Source organism: Cebus imitator, unplaced genomic scaffold (genome assembly GCF_001604975.1).
Source record: "Cebus imitator isolate Cc_AM_T3 unplaced genomic scaffold, Cebus_imitator-1.0 Scaffold335, whole genome shotgun sequence".
NCBI lineage: Eukaryota > Metazoa > Chordata > Mammalia > Primates > Cebidae > Cebus > Cebus imitator.
Genome location: NW_016107650.1, coordinates 287849 through 307395, shown reverse-complemented (window position 1 = coordinate 307395; position 19547 = coordinate 287849). Strand labels below are relative to the sequence as shown.

General features: G+C 41.3%; 1 protein-coding gene across 3 annotated transcripts in view; it reads left to right on the top strand.

Moving 5' to 3' along the window:
- Positions 1-4839: 4839 nt before the first annotated feature.
- Positions 4840-19547, top strand: part of TRIM38 (tripartite motif containing 38) — a 19335-nt gene continuing 4627 nt past the window's right edge. Inside the window, exons 1-7 of one of the 3 annotated variants that reach the window (XM_017505171.2) lie at positions 4840-4992; positions 5186-5416; positions 8042-8599; positions 11056-11151; positions 13256-13486; positions 14945-14967; positions 15062-15174. In XM_017505171.2, coding sequence (XP_017360660.1) covers positions 8189-8599; positions 11056-11151; positions 13256-13486; positions 14945-14967; positions 15062-15174 — 874 coding nt within the window. In that variant the 5' untranslated portion in view covers positions 4840-4992; positions 5186-5416; positions 8042-8188. Of the gene's footprint in view, positions 5055-5185; positions 5417-8041; positions 8600-11055; positions 11152-13255; positions 13487-14944; positions 14968-15061; positions 15175-19547 lie in introns of all 3 variants that reach the window. The other 2 variants (XM_017505170.2, XM_017505172.2) reach the window with 2 other exon arrangements.

The window sequence follows — 19547 nt, the reverse complement described above, 5'->3', positions numbered from 1 at the left end:
AAGACTTACTTTGGGATGTCCTTTGTCATGCCCGTCATTCTGATTAGCTCAAGGCAGTCTCCTCCCAGGTGTTTTGTTTTTATTTTTTTATCTCTAAAAAAAGTTTTTTTTTGTTTTTTTTTTTGTTTTTTTTTTAATACAAACGGGGTCTTGCTGTGTTGGCCAGGCTGGTCTCTAACTCCTGGCCTCTGGTAATTCCCTTCGCCTCAGCCTCCCCAAGTGCTGTGATTACAGGTGTGAGCCACAACACAGCATGGTTTTGTTTTTTGTTTGGTGCTGGTGGTTGTTGTTTTAATCCTGTAATCCTGTGTCCTTTCTTCCTACCTCTAAGTAATGGTTATTCTCTCCCCTTTAGTCGTTTGAAAAGTTTATCGGCAAGTGGGTGCAATTTCAGGGTGGTGCAGTGTCTCATGCCTGTAATCCCAACACTTTGAAATGCTTAGATGGGAGGATGATTTGAGGCCAGTTCAAGGTTACTGTGAGCTGTGATCCTACCATTGTACTCCAGCCAGGATGACAGTGCAAGAACCTGTCTCTAAAAACAAATAAAAATTTGCTTTCACACTGTGACACTATAAAATTTATTCTAAGCTCTTGTTGGGGCTCAGAAATTGATACCCTAAAATATGGCACTTGGTCATATTAAAACTGAGGAAACTTCAAAGCCTCTCTGATATCCTTGCCACTAACCGTTTCTCCCAAAACACATCATGGAATTAAAGTTCTTTTATCTGCCTAAGATCTAGACCCACCAAAAAGGACAATTATTTTTATTTATCATCCCCATAAGACCAAGAATGTAACCACACCTGAACAGACTTTCACAAGATAATGTTCAAATTAATCTCTGTTTGCTGATCTACTTACTCTCCCTAGTAATGAAAGGAGTTGGCCAGCTTGCTTTAGGCAGACAGTAAGGGAATGGTCCCTGGAGAACCTTTGACCTGCCCCAAAATGTTTACACCAGATGTTTTGTGCAGATAAGGGAACTTGCATGAGGGGCTTGCCTAAACATGCCCACAGTGGAAGATTCCTTTCCTTAACACATGTGCAGTTCGGGAAATAAATCAATATGGAGCAGGTCAGTCTAAGGGCCTGCATGCACTAGAAGGACAGGGCGGAGCTGCCAGGAATTTGGCTCTTAAGCCATGGTATTCAACTGTGAAGGGCAAACCAGAAACCTGTTTTCAGGACCCCTCTCTTTGCTTAGAGCTTTCCTTTCACTTAATAAATTCTACTCCACTCACTCTTTGATGTCCACGTGCCTAGTTCTTCCTGGTCATGAGACAAGAACCCAGATCTAGCTGAACTAAGAAGCAAAAATCCACAACAGTAAACCCATTAACAGAATTTCTCTTCTTCCCCTCCCATAATCCATTTTGCCAGGATGATATATAAGCTTCTAAACCCTGTTGGGAGGTGGATAATCATGCTATCATTCTCCCTATGTACATGTTAATAAATTGTGACTTAATTTTTCAGCAAAGTTTCAGAAGCCAAAAGGGAAGTTTCCCTTGGCCTCTCTGCTCTCTTTTCCCAGCTCTTCTTTTACTTCCATTTTTATTTCCTCAAAAATAAGGAGATCTCAGCCTTATTTTTATTCCCTTTCCATCCAAACCATTAGTATATCCTACAGGAGGGAGAGAAGCAGTTCTCTGGGAAACTAGTAAGCACCATGGGTTCCGATACTTTCTAGTACTATTTGACATGTTAACATGCCTGCCACCCCTAACACACATGGACACTCACACACCACGTAACATGCACCAGAACAACACAAACTATGTATTGCATACCACACAGCACACCCAGTACCATATGCCCCACACATAACCCATGCCATGCTACATGCATCATGCACATGTGTGCACACACCTCCTATGATGTGTGTTTAGTGCAATTCAGAAAGTTACTCTTTCATTTAATGCACATCACTATGTTTAGAACTATTCTAGACTCTGGGATTCGTCAGTGAACAATATTGAAAAAAAAATCCATCCCTTTACATTACTTGTATTCTCACAGGGGAAGCAAATTATAAACAAAATAAATAAGTAAAATATTCAGTGATAAGTGCTGTGGGAACAAAATAGATTTGAGAATGTTTGGGAGGGAGCAAGGGGTACACTTGCTAACAAGTGGCCAGAATAGGGTTGGTTGAGAGGTGAAATCTGAAAGAGTTGAGGAAAGACACTCTAGGGATGTCTGGGTGCTGATTCTTCCCCACAGTGGGAACACACTGTCCAGAGCTTCTTAAGGAGACTCTAGTGACCTACTTCCCATTGTGAGTCTTTGGATTCCTGTATCCATCCCATAATCACAGGATCAAGCCTAGCTTTACATATTGGAGATAATGCATTCCCCCATGGGGGGTAGTTTATGTTGATTTCTCCCTAGGCCTGCCTTTGGCAACGTATTCCTGAAAGCTCATCTGCACCTGTGCTCTCTGCTTCTAATATTTGCCACTCTCTGCATGAACAAGTCCCTCGTTCCTGCAATGGGAAATAGGTGTGAGGTGGGACAGCTGTCACAATCTGTTTTACTTTGGTCTTGCTGTTATTATTGGTAATGGTAGTTTGTTTCCATTTTAGCACTCACTAGCTTCCTTTTCCTGATCCTTTGATAGTGTTATCAGATAGGAGGTCCCAACCCAGACCCCAAGAGAGGGTTCTTAGATCTCATGTAAGAAAGAATTTGGGGTGAGTCTATACAGTAAAGTGAAAGCAAGTTTATTAGGAAAGTAAAGGAATAAAAGAATGACTACTCCATAGGCAGAGAAGCAGCTTGAGCTGCTGAGCTATGGATACTGATATGGTTTGGCTGTGTCCCCACCCAAATCTCATCTTGAATTCCCATGTGTTGTGGGAAGGACCCAGTGGGAGGTAATTGAATCATGGGGGCAAATCATTCCCATGCTGTTTTCATGATAGTCAATAAGTCTCATGAGACCTGATGGTTTTATAGGAAAGAGTTTCCCTGCACAAGCTCTTTTGTGCCTGCTGCCATCCATGTAAGACATGACATGCTCCTCCTTGGCTTCCTCCATGATTGTGAGATCTCCCCAGCCGCGTGGAACTGTAAGACCATGAAACACTTTTTCCTGTATACATTACTCAGTCTCAGGTATATCTTGATTAGCAGTGTGAAAATGGGTAATACAGATACTTATAGTTGTTTATTGATTATGTACTAAACAAGGGGTGGATTATTCGTGTCTTTTCCAGGAAAGATGTGAGCAATTTCCAGAACCGAAGGTTCCTCCTTTTTTTAGATCATATAGGGTAACGGCCTGACATTGCCATAGTATTTGTAAATTGTCATAGAGCTGGTGGGAGTTCCTTCTATCATGCTAACACATTAGTGTATAAGGAACAGGGAGGATGACCAGAGGTCACTCTTGTTGCCATCTTGGTTTTGGTGGGTTTGGGCGGGCTTCTTTGCTGCAACCTGTTTTATCAGCAAGGTCTTTATGACCTGTATCTTTAGCCAATGACCCTTCTCAGCCTGTGACTTACAAAGTGTAACCTCCTGGGAATGCAGCCCAGTAGGTCTCAGCCTTATTTATTCAACCTCCATTCAAAATGGAGTCATTCTGGTTCAGACACCTCTGACAACAGGACAGATCTGGAATGAGCATGTCTGGATAGAGTCACATCCACAACAATGAAAGTCATAGATATCTGCAAGGACTGTGGGGCCAAGGATTCAGGGGCTCGTTCTTTCTCCTCTCTGTGTGTGCTGGTGGCTGCAGGAGTAGAATGTCCCATGCTGTGCATGGGGTCTGCTACTATCATGCCAGAGCATGATGAATCATAGGCGGCAGAATGGCAGAAGGCTCTGTGAGCATCCAGGAAGGTGCAGTGCTGAAGAGTCTTCTGCTTGGTGTAGGAAGAAAGGAACCTGTTTCACAATCTTGACTTTATTTTGAGTAGTTGGACCAGAGGGACTACAGCTGGGCCAAACTCCATATTCCCTTGGCTATTAGGGTCAGCACCTGATCAGACAGGCCAGGGGCCCAGAGTTAGCCCAGTGGCTCCCAGAATTCAAGTTTAATTTCTCACCCACCTGCGTCCTGAGCTCCCCTTACTGGTTCCCTTGGACCACTCCATCTACTTAAGCAAGCATTTATTATGCTCTTATCATAAATACCTCTTACAACTAAGACTTATACATGTGATAAGCTCTTATTGTGAGGTAATAATGCATCTTTTTTCCCCATGAAGTAATCATTCTAACTTGAGTGGTGACAGTACTTTCATTCTGAAGTGTAGAAGTTGGAGCTGAGTCATTAAGGACTTGACCCAATCTTTCCTCCACAGAGCACAAAGCAGAGCAATGGTCTCAGGGATCCCACACAGCTCTAAGCTAGGGGTACTCACTGTTGCATTAGTGACTCCCATTTTCTGTCCTGGGTGGCTGACCCTGGCAATTGAAAAAGATCTGAGATCTGCAGGACCGTAAGGAGAAAAAGGAGACACAGAATGGGACAGAGAAGACAGAAGGCTGACTCAGATGCAAATGAGCCTTACTGCTGTTACCACCCCTTTTCCACCACACCCTTCCGAGCAGTTATAAAACCATAAGCAACGTAGAAATAGAAAAAAAAAAAAATAACATCAGCTAGGAAGGCTTAAGGACTCCCAAGGGAGTTGGTGGTAAAAGTAAAAAGATCTGAAATCGGAGTCTGTGAACTGATTCTCTGCAGGCTTCCTGCTTTTAGATACTTCGTTGGGTCACATGTTAGTTTACTGAGTTATTAATTGGTTCCTTCTTTTTATTGCTATAAAAGAAGGATACTCTTTACAACATTTTCCCCTCCTTTACAGGAGAGGCTGAGTGCAAAATATATGAGCAACGTCACTAGTTTTCTCCTGAATCTTATGAGACCCGCCTCCCACGGTAGTTTCACTTCTCAGTTTAATCCAGTCTGAGTTAACTTCCTGACCCAGGCCTCAGGAAGTGGCAGCTACGGAGGGGACTAGCCGCAAATATGTAAGTGTCTGAGCAGTGTAGATTATGGAAAAGGTCCAGACTAAGGTTTTCTCAGTGGATATGTGAGTGTGTGCTGGCGGCAGGTGGGGCGGAGGATATATTTCCTGACCACAGGGCCCCTCCACCTCTGAAAATGATCTGGACTTTCTTTGTTTTATAGCTCTCACCTCTTTCCCACTCTTTCTTTCACCAGACTTTATATCAAATCTCAGAAGAAGAAGGTAGGTGCGTAGGGCCCAGGACAGGAACCCTGGAGCCTTGGAAGGAGGGGAGCCTCTTCTCCCCAGGAGCACAGTGCCCCCGGCAGAGAGGGGCCTGGTGTGTCACTGGAGGAAGTAGCCTGCAGAGAAATACACGCCTTCAGAAGAAATTCTGTGTGGCTCCAAGAGACTGATCTGGTTGCAAGAGGAAAACAGCCTACCCGGTACCTGTAGTTAAATTTCTGTTTTTTATTCTAGGCACTGTCATTTCAAAGAAGAGTCACTCTTCAAACTTCCTCCCAACTCTGCCCCTGTCCTAGAGGAGCTCCCAGGGCTAGGGGTGTGTGGGGTGGGGGTGGGGGTGCAGAGAGAGCCTGCTCCCAGAAGGGGCAGGCTTTTTTGCTCCTGGTCACTCCTCCATTGCCTAGGGGGTCCAGCAACCAAAACACCTGGCCTCCCCCATCTTCTTTCTGCCTTCCCTGCCTCCTTGGGTCTGCAAACTCTTTATGTTGCAATCACTCTGAACTTATCCCTTGAGATAGGTCCTGTCCTGGAGAAGAGATAGAAACAGTAAATTTCCTAGTTTTGCAGGAGCTCTGCTCCCAAGAAATAACTGTTCCTCAGGACCTAACCCTCTGCTTTGCAGCCTTCTTTGCAATTCTCATTCCCTCAGTTTAGGGAAACGGCATGAAAAGGATGAACTAGTTCTTCTGGTTTTTCTGGTTGCCTTGACTTCCTTTATCCTCGTGGGGTCTCTAACTAGCAAGACCTTATTAGCCAGGGAAGACGTTAGGTGCCCCCCTCTGTTTGCAGGAGAGAGAGCTATTCACTGTTGTCCTTTCTCTTTCTTTTGCCCATTAAACCTCTGTTCCTAAACGCAAAAACAAAAAACAAAAAAACCCACCTTATTAACCAGTGTCGGTTGTTGTTATTTGTGGGGGATGGGAGGGATTGAGGTGGAGTCACATTTGATTGTCATGATGGGTATAAGAGCCAAGGGAAAACTTCCTCTTTGCCTTTTGAAAGGTCGATGAAAAGTCGATTCACAAAAGGCAGGTTAATTGGAAAAAAGGCACACAAATTTATTAACATGTACATGAGGTAGAATCACAGAGTGATTACTCCGCTTCCAGCGGGGCTCACATACTTACTTATATAGCCTTATTTCAGAGGGGAAGGGTGGTATCAGGAGAATATAGGTAATTCTGCTGAGGGGCAGTAAACGATGACTAGGGAGAATAAACGAATATTTGGAAGGATGAACGAATGAGGGCACAGAGTTTAACTTGTAAATGGTTCTCTCTGGAAAATGAACGAGCCTGAGAGACAGACATTATTTTGTGAAAGTGTCTGATTAGGTCTGGTTACATTCTTAGTCCTCTTTTCTTCAATACAAAATGAGATAATAGGAGTTGGAAGGAGAAACAGTTGTTTTTGGCTAGTCTGACTGGTCTTTATGAAGATGGGAAAAAAATCTCTTCCAGCATCTGCTGATCTCTAAGGGCCTTTAATTAAAAATACTCATTATACCTGGGAGCCATATATTGGGGTGAAGTTCCCATACTCCTCCAGTGGAATCTGTCATAGATCACCCAATTGCCTGAGTGTTTCTACCAATTACAAAGAGTAATTCTGCTACCAATTCTTCTTCTTTTTTTTTTTGAGACAGATTCTCGCTCTTTCAGCCAGGCTGGAGTGCAGTGGCATGATCTGGGCTCTCTGCAACCTCCCCTCCAGAGCTCAAGCAAGTCTCCTTCCTCAGCCTCCCGAGTAGCTGGGACTACAGATGTGCATCGCCATGCCCAGCTAACTTTTTGTATTTTTAGTAGAGATGAGGTTTTGCCATGTTGGTCAGGCTTGTCTCAAACTCCTGACTTCAGGTGATCCACCTGCCTCAACCTCCCAAAGTACTGAGGTTACAGGTGTGAGCTGTGTGGACCTGATACCAATTTTTGTTGAAGCTACTAAGAATAGGAAAGAGTTTCACCCTCCCAGAGCTCTCTCTCCTGCAGCTTTTGTGAGGAAAGCTGCATTGCTTCTTTCAGTGCTTGGTCCAAGGTGACTTTCTGTGATAACGGAATGTTGTATATTGGGGCTTTTATGTAGTCACTAGCCGCATGCAACTATTAAGCAATCAAAATGTGGCAAATGGAACAGAAAAACTGAATTTGTTCATTTTATTTAATTTTTATTAAGTTAAAGTTAAATTCCCACTCAGTGGCTCCTGTATTAGCTACACCGTTAAACGTTTATTCATCCTCTAAATTGCAATGCATTTCTTCTTTCTGGAGAGAAGACTTTAGCTGGGCATGGTGGCTCATACCTGTAGTTCCAGATTCTCTGCCAGGATGAGGCAGGAGGATTGCTTGAACCCAGGAGGTCGAGGCTGCAGTGAGCTGTGGTCATACCACTGTACTCCACTACAGCCTGGGCAAGAGAGTGAGAACTCGTCTCATAAAGAAAAAGAAAAAAAATTAGAAGACTCTGAGAAAAGAAAAATAGCTTAGGGCAGTCTGAGCTATGTGAAGTTTCAAACTTTATCAGGAGCAGTGAGACAGGAGGATGGATCTTCAGTTAAGAACCATGTTTAAAAGCATTTTGTTCCTGACTGGCTGCCTCACCCATTACCTGCATATTCCTGAGATCTGTAATACAAAGAGCAATGTACAGCCAATCAAAAGCTTATATTATTTTAATGTAAATTCTTGGTAAACAACTCTAAAACTGCTTCTTCTTTTCCTTTAAACAACTACTTGTAACCGCTTGCTAATGAGGGCAACTTGAAACTCTGCACCTGGGTTGCAGTTCTCAAACTTGGCCCAAACTCAACCTCAGCATCTTCCTTTTAGGTCGACAGCTTCACGACCTGTGGAAGTCAGTAGCAGCCAGCTCATCATCACAGAGCGGTGCAGCTGAGGTGTGTTTTCATCACTAGAAAACTCTGGCTGCTTCATCTCCATCTCTAGAGCCAATATTGGAGCTTTTCAAGAAAAGCCATGGCCTCAACCACCAGCACCAAGAGGATGATGGAGGAAGCCACCTGCTCCATCTGCCTGAGCCTGATGACGAACCCAGTAAGCATCAACTGTGGACACAGCTACTGCCAATTGTGTATAATGGACTTCTTTAAAAACCCAAGCCAAAAGCAACTGAGGCAGAAGATGCTCTGGTGTCCCCAGTGTCGCGCTCCATTTCACTTGGATAGTGTCAGACCCAACAAGCAGCTGGGAAGCCTTATTGAAGCTCTCAAAGAGATGGATCATGAAATGTCATGTGAGGAACACGGAGAACAGCTCCACCTGTTCTGCGAAGATGAAGGACTGCTCATCTGCTGGCGCTGTGAGCGGGCACCACAGCACAAAGGTCACACCACAGCGCTTGTTGAAGAGGTATGCCAGGGCTACAAGGTGAGTGTGTGGTGCACGGGGCCTTGGCAAGTACCCCAGTCTTATCCTGCTCCCTAGGAGCTGAGATGATTTAGCCTGAAACCTAACATTATGACTTGGAAATACAGCTTTCATCCTGCCATTCTTTTGAAAAATAGTTTATGATGATTCCTTGTTACCTGCACTGTCCATCCTGACCTCAGTGGGATGGTGGGACCCTTGTCCCTATCCATTTCTGTTATGCTGAATTTCTCCCTGCTTTAGAACACGTTGTTCTCAAACCAAACAACCACATTTTTTCTTGCTTCACACCATGTATCTAATTTGAAAAACCGTAATATGTAAACCCGTGTGATAGGGCCTGAAAACAGGGAAGAAAGATGCATCACCTTTTAGGTATCCACAGTCTAGTAAAGAAGACAAACCATCAAAAAGGTCTGCCTGGAGGTCCCTGGTTTTGGTGGTGGGGAGGGACTTTTAGGGTAGGGAGTGGTTTATTTCAGAAGTAACACCTAATGGAGGATTTTCATTTGGGGGATGAAGGGTCAGTGACATTAAAAGTATCACTCTGATACCTCTACTGGTTTTTTGTTTGTTTGTTTGTTTTTGAGACAGGGTCTTGCTGTGTATCCCAGGCTGGAGTGCAGTGGTGCGATCTCGGTTCACTGCAGCCTTGACCTCCTGGGCTCAAGCAATCCTCCCACCTCAGCCTCCCAAGTAGCTAGGATGGGCATGCGCCACCATATACGGATTTTTAAAAAATTTTTTGTAGAGACATGGTCTGGCTTTGTTGCTTACACTGGTCTCGAACCCCTGGTCTCCCTCCCACCTCAGCCTCCCAAAGTGCTGGGATTAGAGGTGTGAACCACTGTGCCCAGCTACTCCAGCATGCCGATAATAAAATGAATATCAAGGAGTAAAATTTAAACTATCCCTGTAAGAAAGGGAGGAAAGGGCAGATTTTAAGCAAGATTCAGGAAGAAGACTCAAATATTTGGAAATACTTGGTTGTGGAAGGTGAAGCAGAGGGGCTTTATGTACCATCCAGGTTTCCTATCAGAAAGCATGTTAAGGAAGGTGGGACTTTGCTGTTGCCAGCATGGAGGAATGGACATAGTCCTGATGTCCTTTTTCCTTCTCTGTTTTGTCTAAATTTGAGGAAAATGTTGTCAGGCCCCTTATTCTGTACCCATGAGGCAGAGGTGGTCTTGTATGAAGGCTCTAAGTCCTAAGGTCATGTCAATCCTAACCACCACTCAGCTCATGGCAGCTCCTCCTTAAACTCCATGGAGCAGCTACTAATTGCAATGATGATATTCCCATTTGAATTACTTTCCCAATAAGTAGTAAGAAAAGGATTCTGCTTATGTTGAAATTGAGTTTGGTCACTTTACTAGATGGCCAATTTTGGGCACATTATCTAATGTCTTGATGCCTTGGTTTCCCCATCTGTAAATGGGGATAATAGCAGTGTCTCCCCTTTGTAACACACACACCCAGGAAGTTGTTACAAGCTTTAAGGACATTAAAACATAGAATGCATAGAATAGCACTTGGCATATTGAAAGGGCAATGTCATCTTTTGCTAAAAAAGTTACATAGAGCCCTTTCCTGAGAACGCTCGAGAATTAATGAGTATATTTGCCGGGTTTACAGTGGACAGGAGACAATTCTTTTAGCATTGACTACAACTAGCAATTTGGGTCAGCTTCAAATCACTTTCGATAGCAATATGAGAAACTTTTTTGAAGAATAAACTAAAAGCTTGACATGAATCATTTTAAATTGGTTTCATGATACCATTCTTCAAAAGATACCAGAATTTCCATCTTCCATAAACTGTTTCTAATAACCAGCTGGCATCCTGATTTCTCCTGACTCATAAAACAAAAAATTTTATCTGTGCCATTGGTATTGGTTATGCATGGTCCACCATGTTATTTTACAAAATCTTTTAGATGATGATTACCTTGTTCTGTTTACAACCTTTTCCTGGCAGGATTCCAGTGGTGGATATAGCTCAGGCTCTGGGTAGCTAGGGAGCCTTGTTCAACCAGAGCAATTATAGAAACACAAGATAGGTGCTCTGCAAAGATCAAAGCTCACCTAAAGACATCTCTGTAGGAATTTGGAGCTGTCTTTGAAAAGCGCTCAGTTTACATAAGCAGATGAGGTTGCAATTGTAGCTCCACCACCTGCCAAGTATAGCTGTTTGGGCAAGTTATGTTACCCCTTTCTTAGTCTCATTTTCTACAGCACAGAAATGATGTTTAAAATCCTACCCATTGTTGAGGGTTGCCAAGTAGATCAGTGTGTTCCTGTACATATAGCCTTTAGCATGCTCTCTAGCAAAAAACGATGAGAACTCAAAAAATATTGGCTATTATTCAAATATATCTTAGAAGGTTGAGATTCCCCCTAGGTCCCTAATGAAGAGTCAAATTGAATAGACTTCACTTATCAAATTTTTCCTTCAGGAAAAGCTCCAGAAAGCTGTGACAAATTTGAGGCAACTTGAAGACAGATGTATGGAGCAGAAGCTGTTCACAGCAATACAAATAACTAAATGGAAAGTAAGAATCTGACTTCATTGATCTCCAGCTATTTTCCATTCTAGAGCTTAGGCATAGGGGATGATGGAGGTAAAGCACAATGATGATTTATTCTCACTAAACCAGAATGAAAAAATGAATCCCAAGGAAGAAACCATTATTGATATTTATGCCTCTAGTTGTTTACATCCATAAGAATTGAGCACCAAGCCCTTCCATCTTTCAACCACAGTTGGCTGCAATTCCTGATACCTCAGTAAGAAGAAGCATAATTGGTCTGCCTGTTTACCTAGAACAAGCCTTGACTAGGTCTCAAACTTTAAATACCTCAAAATAAACCTGGTTTGCAGGCCTCAACTCATTACCCTGGCACTTTTACCATGGCGGAGCATCTGGCTCTCAAGTTTACAGGTACAGAAACCAACCTTTGTGAACACTTAGAAAACAGGATGACTCCAGATTCAAATTCATACTACTCAAGCTGATGAGGCTGAAGGAAATATACTTGATTTATAAGTACACTGTAAGTACTACAACAACCAACACACTTGCAACTACAGACTATAGGGTCTCTCAGACTATTTCTGTGGCTGACCAGCCTCCACATTATCAGAGCCACAGTCTTTTGTGGAAATATTTAGGTTTGTGCAAGAGTAATTGCAGTTTTTGCCATTCAAAGTAAACGCAAAAACTGTAATTACTTTTGCACCAACTTTTATGTAATTCACTAGCTTGCAGTAAAATCTCACAAACTGATGACAAATTTTCCCTCTTGCAAGGGTCCTTTCTAACCTCTACTCTGATCCTTTGTTTGTGGATGTTGATCTTGGGCTCCTGCGTACACTCTTACTTCTCTTATTTCTAGGATCTTGGACAATAGAGGAGACCTTGATTGTTATTAACATATATGAAAATCCACCTATGTAAGAGTTAAAGCTGCACCTGTCCCCTACACAAAAATTCCACTTCATCCCAAGTCAGAGACCCTTCTACTACATCATAGTCAGCAAAACACTGTATGAATTTATTTTAATTTTTGAATTTTTTTTTTTTTAAGATAAATAGAGAGTTTATTTGGGCCAAGTTTGAAGCTTTCATAGATTAAAGTTACCCTGAATACACACTCCCACTGCATTAATTTAGATAGCACTAATGGAAATTGCAATTTTACATCTCAGATGAGACCTTCATTTGATATTTGTCAGTCTTACACATAGGAATGCTGAAGATGACCCTAGGGTAGTAGGTAAATTTTTTTCAGTTAACCGTAATAAATGCCTGCCACACCCAGAGCTCCCCATGCCAAGAATTATGGACCCTCTTACTGGCCTGATTGTCTTAAAATCAAGTCTTGGTGATGTTCATTATAAGCTTTTACTTCAAGAAAATCCCTCAGACTCAGAAATAACTTCTTAAATCCCAAGTAAAACCTTCTTTTTATCTTTGTAATTGATAAAGTGTTTGAAGTTGGCCCTAGTTTCACAATCAAATTGTCTAGCACTCCTAACCCAGCTTTCTCCTGTCTTGACTGAGGAACAAGGAAATTAATTGAGCGACTGTAAGGAATCTGGGATAGCCTCTCCCACATGTGAGTGCCTGCCTCGCACACATGACTCTGCAGCAGGAACCTGGGGACATTCTTCCAGCTTCAGTGACTCATGGGAAAATAATGTCCAAGTGACTGACTGCACTGTGTGCGTGTGTTAAAATATATACAGCACTTAAACGTTTAACCACTTGTAAGCATGCGGTTCAGTAGAATTAAGAACTTTCACATTGTTACATTGTTGTGTCACTATACCATCTCCAAACTGCAACTGGGTTTCATCTTTCATCTTCCAAACTGAAACCCACTACCCATTAAATAGTAACTCTCCATTCTCCTGTCTTGCCAACACTTTGTACCCACTATTTTACTTTCTGTCTCTTTGAACTTAACTATTCTAGAAACTTCATATAAGCAAAGTCTTAGAATATTTGCCCTTTTATTTTTGGCTTTTGCTTGAATGTCTTCAAGGCTTATCGTGCAGTAGTATGTATCAGACTTTCATTCTTGTTTAACCATTCATCCGTAGATGGACATTTGGTTTATTTCCACCTTTTGACCATACTTTCTTGATTTCAGGAGAAGATACAGATTCAGAGACAAAAAATCCAGTCTGACTTTAAGAGTCTGCAGCGTTTCCTACATGAGGAAGAGAAGTGTTATCTCTGGAGACTGGAGAAGGAAGAAGAACAGACTCTGAGTAGACTGAGGGACCATGAGACCAGTCTGGGGCTCAAGAGCGATGAACTCAACAGCCACATCCTGGAACTGGAGGAAAAATGTCAGGGCTCAGCCCAAAAATTGCTGCAGGTGAGGCTGTGGACTTGGAATAGGGAAAAAAGGTACGTTATTGTGCCATTAGAGGAGAATGGTAAGGAAGCATGGAAGATAAAGTACTGTTTCTTTTAGAAATACATCAGTGCCATCAGGCTGGCCTTCACTACTCTATAATGTACCCTTATATCAATTAGAAAAATAAACTTCTGAGCGAACATAGCTTGACCAAATGGAACCATGGGATAATATTTGCCACTCTTTGCCTCCTTGGCCCGTGTGCTCAGAACCCTGGCTGTCAGACTCTCTCCTGAACTACTCCTCTAGGTGATGGATAGGTGATGAAGTGGGGCAGCCAAGATGAGTGATAACGTTTTCCCTGATTTGCTTGTAGACCCCTTACTCCGGAGCTGTTATGGTACAGTCTATACCTGTATCTATATGAAGATAAACATCTGGAGTCATTAATTCTGGTTCTAAATAACAGGATTGGTGACTGTACTGTAAGGCTGAATGTATAGCATGATTGCTTTACCACCGTGTGATACCTGCTGCCGTCATCTTAGTGACCCAGTCTCAGGGCTGTGCATGAATTCACCACTAAGGACTTTTTTTTTTTTTTTTTAAGAGGTTTATTTAGCACACAGTTATGCCAACTGGGAAGCTCAAGAGCATGGCCCTGGCTCCTGGTATGGATTTTTGTGCTGCACAATGTGGCAGAGAATGTCAGAGGGGAAGTGGACACGTGCAGAGAGCCAAACAGAAGGAGGAAACTTGCATTGGAACACTTGCTCTTGAGAGAACTAATCCATTACTGCAATAACTAATCTCTCCAGAGAGTGAGAACTCACTACCATGAGAACAGCACCAAGCTATCTCTGAAGGATCCACCCCTATGACCCAAACACTTCCACCAGGCCTTACCTTCCAACACTGCCACACTGGGGGTCCAATTGTAGGGTGGTAAAAGAGAGGTGTGAACACTCAATTTTAATCTTTTTTTCTCAGTCACCCAATATACTCAGAAGCACCCTGGGAAGCACTAGGTCAGTCAAGCACAGAGGGAGGTGTATCTCAGGTTTCCTCATTTCTCTACAAGGAAAAGAATAAAAGATGAGTGATGTGGACCTTTATGATGATTGATTTCTAATCTGGGCTCACTCTGAAGGAAATCCAATTACCAAAAGCAAGTCTTGACAGAGGGAGCGGGGGCAAAGCTCCTGGCCCTTAGGCTCTGGCAAGGAAGAGAATAGATGCAAATGTTGAGAAATATCTTGCCATGTTGAATCTCCCAGAAGCTGGTGGGAATTATTCCATCTGGGTATCCATCAATATCTAAGATTGGTGGAAATTATTCTGAGTATCCATCAATGTCTAAGACTGGGGTAACTCTCTTTACTTCTTTGGGAAAAGCAAAGAAGAATAGCCCTGCATGCCAAGCCCCATGAAATACTGATGTTCCCGTGCTCACCTTTTGTTTTTGTTTCTTTATAGAATGTGAATGACACTTTGAGCAGGTACGTCCTTTGTGAATGCAGGGGGGTGGGGTGTGTGTATAGAGAACTGAATGACATGCAGCGCTGAAGAAGTCTCTGCCTCTGCTTATTCTAGGAGTGGGGCTGTGAAGCTGGAAACATCAGAACCCGTCTCCTTGGAGCTTCATACTATGTGCAATGTTTCTGAGCTTTACTTTGATGTGAAGAAAATGTTAAGGAGTCATCAAGGTATATGCACTAAAGAATTCCTAAATGCTGTGAATGGAAGGGGCCTTACGTAGTAACCAGGTTTACCACCTATCCCTCAGCAGGCTCACAGCCAAAGAGGTTGTTAATTTCAGTAGAGCTTTCATACTCTCCCTGGTTAGTCTGATTCACTGCTTAGATGTGAGTGAGCATTGCATTCTGGTTATCTGCGCAAACTTTTCAAATTCTTATTCTTTCACTTATTAGCCATATTACTCCAAGTGACTCAGTTTCACCATCTGAAAAATAAAAGTATTAACAGCTCCCACTTCATTGGGTTGTCAGCAAAATTAAATGCATCAACATGTACAAGGTGCTTAGCACAGTGACTGACACATGATCATAATACCATATCATGGTATTGGACATGATCATAGTGTTTACTATTAATGTTGTCAGTCAACTCTTAGAGCAATGCAAGAAAGCTGGTGAGTATGATAGCCTATCATTCACATGATTTTAGGAACTTGAATGAGATAACACAGTTGAAAAACGTTATAACCAATTTACTGATTCCAAAACATTAGAACCATTCACTAAATTTCCTGCTCCCTTAATTTTTTAAATCAGTGCTGACTATACTTCCAGAAATCTGTATCCATGAGTATAAAATCAAAAAACTCTGAAAATGGAAAGTTTTATCATGATTCATTTGGCTACAAAAATCTGGCCTACCCTGAAATGATTTGGTGGTTATATTAGTTATCTATTAGTACAATTTACTGTAATTTAGCACCTTAATACAACACCCATATATTATCTCAACTTTAATGGTTCAGGAATCTGGGCACAGCTTAGTTGGGCCCGCTGCTTAGGGTCTCACAGGGCTGCAGTTAAGGTGTTGGTAAGGCTGTGCTCTTATCTGGAGGCTCGGCTAAGGAAGAATCCACTTCCAAGCTCACTCAGGTAGCAGGCAGAATTTATCTCCTAAAGGTTGCAGGACTTTGGGCCCTGATTGTTTCTGAATTTTGGCTGGAGGTTGCCCTCAGCTTCTACAGGCCACCCCTCAGCTCTTTGCACATGGGCTTCCAACATGGCCAGTTATTTCTTCAAAGAGCGCTCAGGAGACAGACTCTTTAGAGCAAATCTGCTAGCGAGATGGAGTCTTACATAATGAAATGTGATCATAGAAATTATATTCCATCGTCTTTGCCATATCCTATTGGTCAGAAGCAATTCATAGGCCCTGCTCACACTTAGAGAGAAGAAATTTTATGAGGGTGTGAATCATGGAAGGCCACCCTTCAGTCTGTCTTCCACAGTGGCCAAACCTGAACTGCACTGATACAAGACTATTTAAAAGTCTTTGTTTATCCTACTTAATTTGAATAAATGTTTTGCTGCAGAAATATTGATGAATTTGATTACAGGGCTCTACCTTAGGCCCTCATGGGGTTGAACTTTAGAGTATTTGCATTTCTTGGCCTTTATAACTTCTAAACTGATTTGAATTGCAAAGCCCATTTGGTTCCACGGGTTTGAGATAAGGAATAATAGACCTGTGTTGCCCTCAGCTACACAACAGCAAACAACAATGAAACCCAAAAGCACTCTGTATTTCATCCTGACTTTATGTAAGTTTTGCTGGGATTTCACTGAGTTAATTTGCCTAGTCTCATCTTTTACAGAAGGAATCACAACATGGTTCAAGTGAAACTGTTTCTTAAATGGGCTTTATCTTTTAATTTCATATTTCTCCCCTCTTAAACATTGTTTATTAAATTTTTCTTTTTTTAATTTTTTTCTGAGACGAAATGTCACTCTGTTGCCCAGGCTACTGTGTAGTGGCACAATCTCTGCTTACTGCAGCCTCGCCTTCCCAAGTTACAGCGATTCTCCTGCCTCAGCCTCCTGGGGAGCTGGGATTACAGGTATGCGCCCCCACGCCTGGCTAATTTTTGTATTTTTAGTAGAGATGGGGTTTCACCATGTTGGCCAGGCTGGTCTCGAACTCCTGACCGCAGGTGATCTGCCCAACTCGGCCTCCCAGAATACTAGGATTGCAAGTGTGGGCCGCTGCGCCTGGCCTAAAATTTCTCTTATTACAAAAGTCATACGAATAATTTACTTTTATTTTTAAATTTATGTTTATTTTACATTGCCTTCAAGCAGATGCAACAAATACATTTTAATTAGTCAAACAATATAGAGTATGTAAAGAGAAAGTTCAAGGTTTGTCCCCCACCTCTCCAGTCTGACTTCTCTAGGTAGGGTGACCTATATCTTTCCGTAAGTTTGTACAAACATGTAATACACCTTGGAGTGACTTGCTGGTATGAGGGATGCATATCATAGTTTTACCAGACACTGTAGACATTGAAGTTGTTCCATTTCTACCCCACCAGCAATAGAAGAGCTCTCACTGCTTTAAAACTCCGAGTCTTTACCTATATAATTTATGATTTTCACAGTCTTATGGATTTAAAATCATACCTAATTGTGTACTTACTTTGGGCTTTTCTGATTTTACTAGTGAGGTTGAGATTCTTTTTGTATGACCAGTGGCTCTTCAGGCTTCTGTGATTTACCCATGATTTACTGTGGTTTAAGAGTTTTTATTGGGTTTTTTCTTATGGATTTATGGAAACTTATTATAGCATATGGATGGCATTGTGCATTTTCATCCTGTTTTTTGATAAATAGGGTTTCAAAATTAAGTAGATGCATTTTCTATATGTTAACATATACACATATATATAGATGCATATATAAAATTTAATTTATTTATATTATTTTATGCAGGAGTCTGTGTCTATAAGTGGGTGCCATAATTTTCTATTCTTTTAGGATTGGGTATGAGATTGCTGTTACTTATGCCTTGACTTCTAAATTTTCTATAAAACTGACGAGATCCATTTTTGCTTAATAAAGATGCATGTTTTATTAGCAGTAGGTAGGATTTAAACCAATGATTTCATTTCTTTAATGTTAGGCCTGCCTATGCTTTCTTTGTTTTTTGAATGAGTTTTATTCAAATACTTTTTCTAAGAAGTATTAATTTTGTCAGTGTTTTCAATTTTATTAGAGCATACATTTATTATAAAGTTCTGTAATATTTAAAAATTTTCTGTATTCATTCCATTTGTGCCTTCTGTCTTACTTTGACAAATCTCATCAGAGATATATCTACTTTATTAAATTTTTTTAAAGAAGCTACTTTTTTTCCCTCTTTACTGCATCGTTATTTTTTTTAACTTCACTAATTTAATTGTTTGATATCTGTTTTTCCTTTTAAAAAATTATATTTGGGTTTCTGTGTTCTTTTTAAAATTTAAATTGGATGCTTAACTCATTAATGTTCAGCTTTTAAATTTTTCTATGATTAACATTTAAAGCCTGCAAATTTTCCTCCTAATTCTGCTTTAGCTTCATTGTGTATTTTTATAAGTAACATTTTATTACTGTCCCTCTCTGTATGTCATCTTTTGATTTATTAGTATTTTACATTTCCTAATATTTAGAATTTTTGTAGTCATCTTTTTACTATTTGGTTTATAATCTTATATTGAGGTTAGAGAGAATAATCTGTGTAATACAGATTTACTAAAATTTGTTGTGGGGTGCGGTGGCTCATGTCTGTAATCCCAGCACTTTGGGAGGCTGAGGCAGGTGAATCACGAGGTCATGAGTTCAAGACCAGTGTGGCCAACATGGTTAAACCCCGTCTCTACTAAAAATACAAAAATTAGCTGAGCATGGTGGTGCATGCCTGTAATCCCAGTTACTCGGGAGGCTGAGGCAGGAGGTTTGCTTGAACCAGGACCCAGCAAGTGGAGGCTGCAGTGAGCTGAGATGACACAGCTGCACTCCAGCCTGGGCTACAGAGCAAGATTCCGTCTCAAAAAAAAAAAAAGGTGGGGGAAGAAAAAAGAGCAAAAAAGAAAGCACCTTTTAGCCAAAAGAACTCTGGCTAAATAAAAAAGGAAAAGAAAAAAAAAAATTTGTTCAGACTGTTTTCTGCCTACTACGTACTCAGTAAAGGTTCCATCTATATCTGAGAAAACTGCGTATTCTGTGCATACTATTACTAGACAGTTGCTGAGCTGTATGTATTGACTATCAGGTAGAGCCTCTTAGATTGTCCAGACCTTCCATGTCTTTCCTTATTTTTTAATTTTGGTCTGCTTGATCTATCAATTATGGAAAGAAGAATGTTAAAATATCCCATGATGATTGTAGAGTTGTCAATTTCTCCTATAATTCTATAATTTTTGCTTTGTATATTAACACAATTATAAATATGAATGCACTATATTATTAATCTTCCTAGTGAACTGTACATTTTACATTTTATCTTTTTTTAGGTGTCTCTTTTCATTCTGTCCTTTTACTAGACTCTTTTTTTTTTTTTTTTT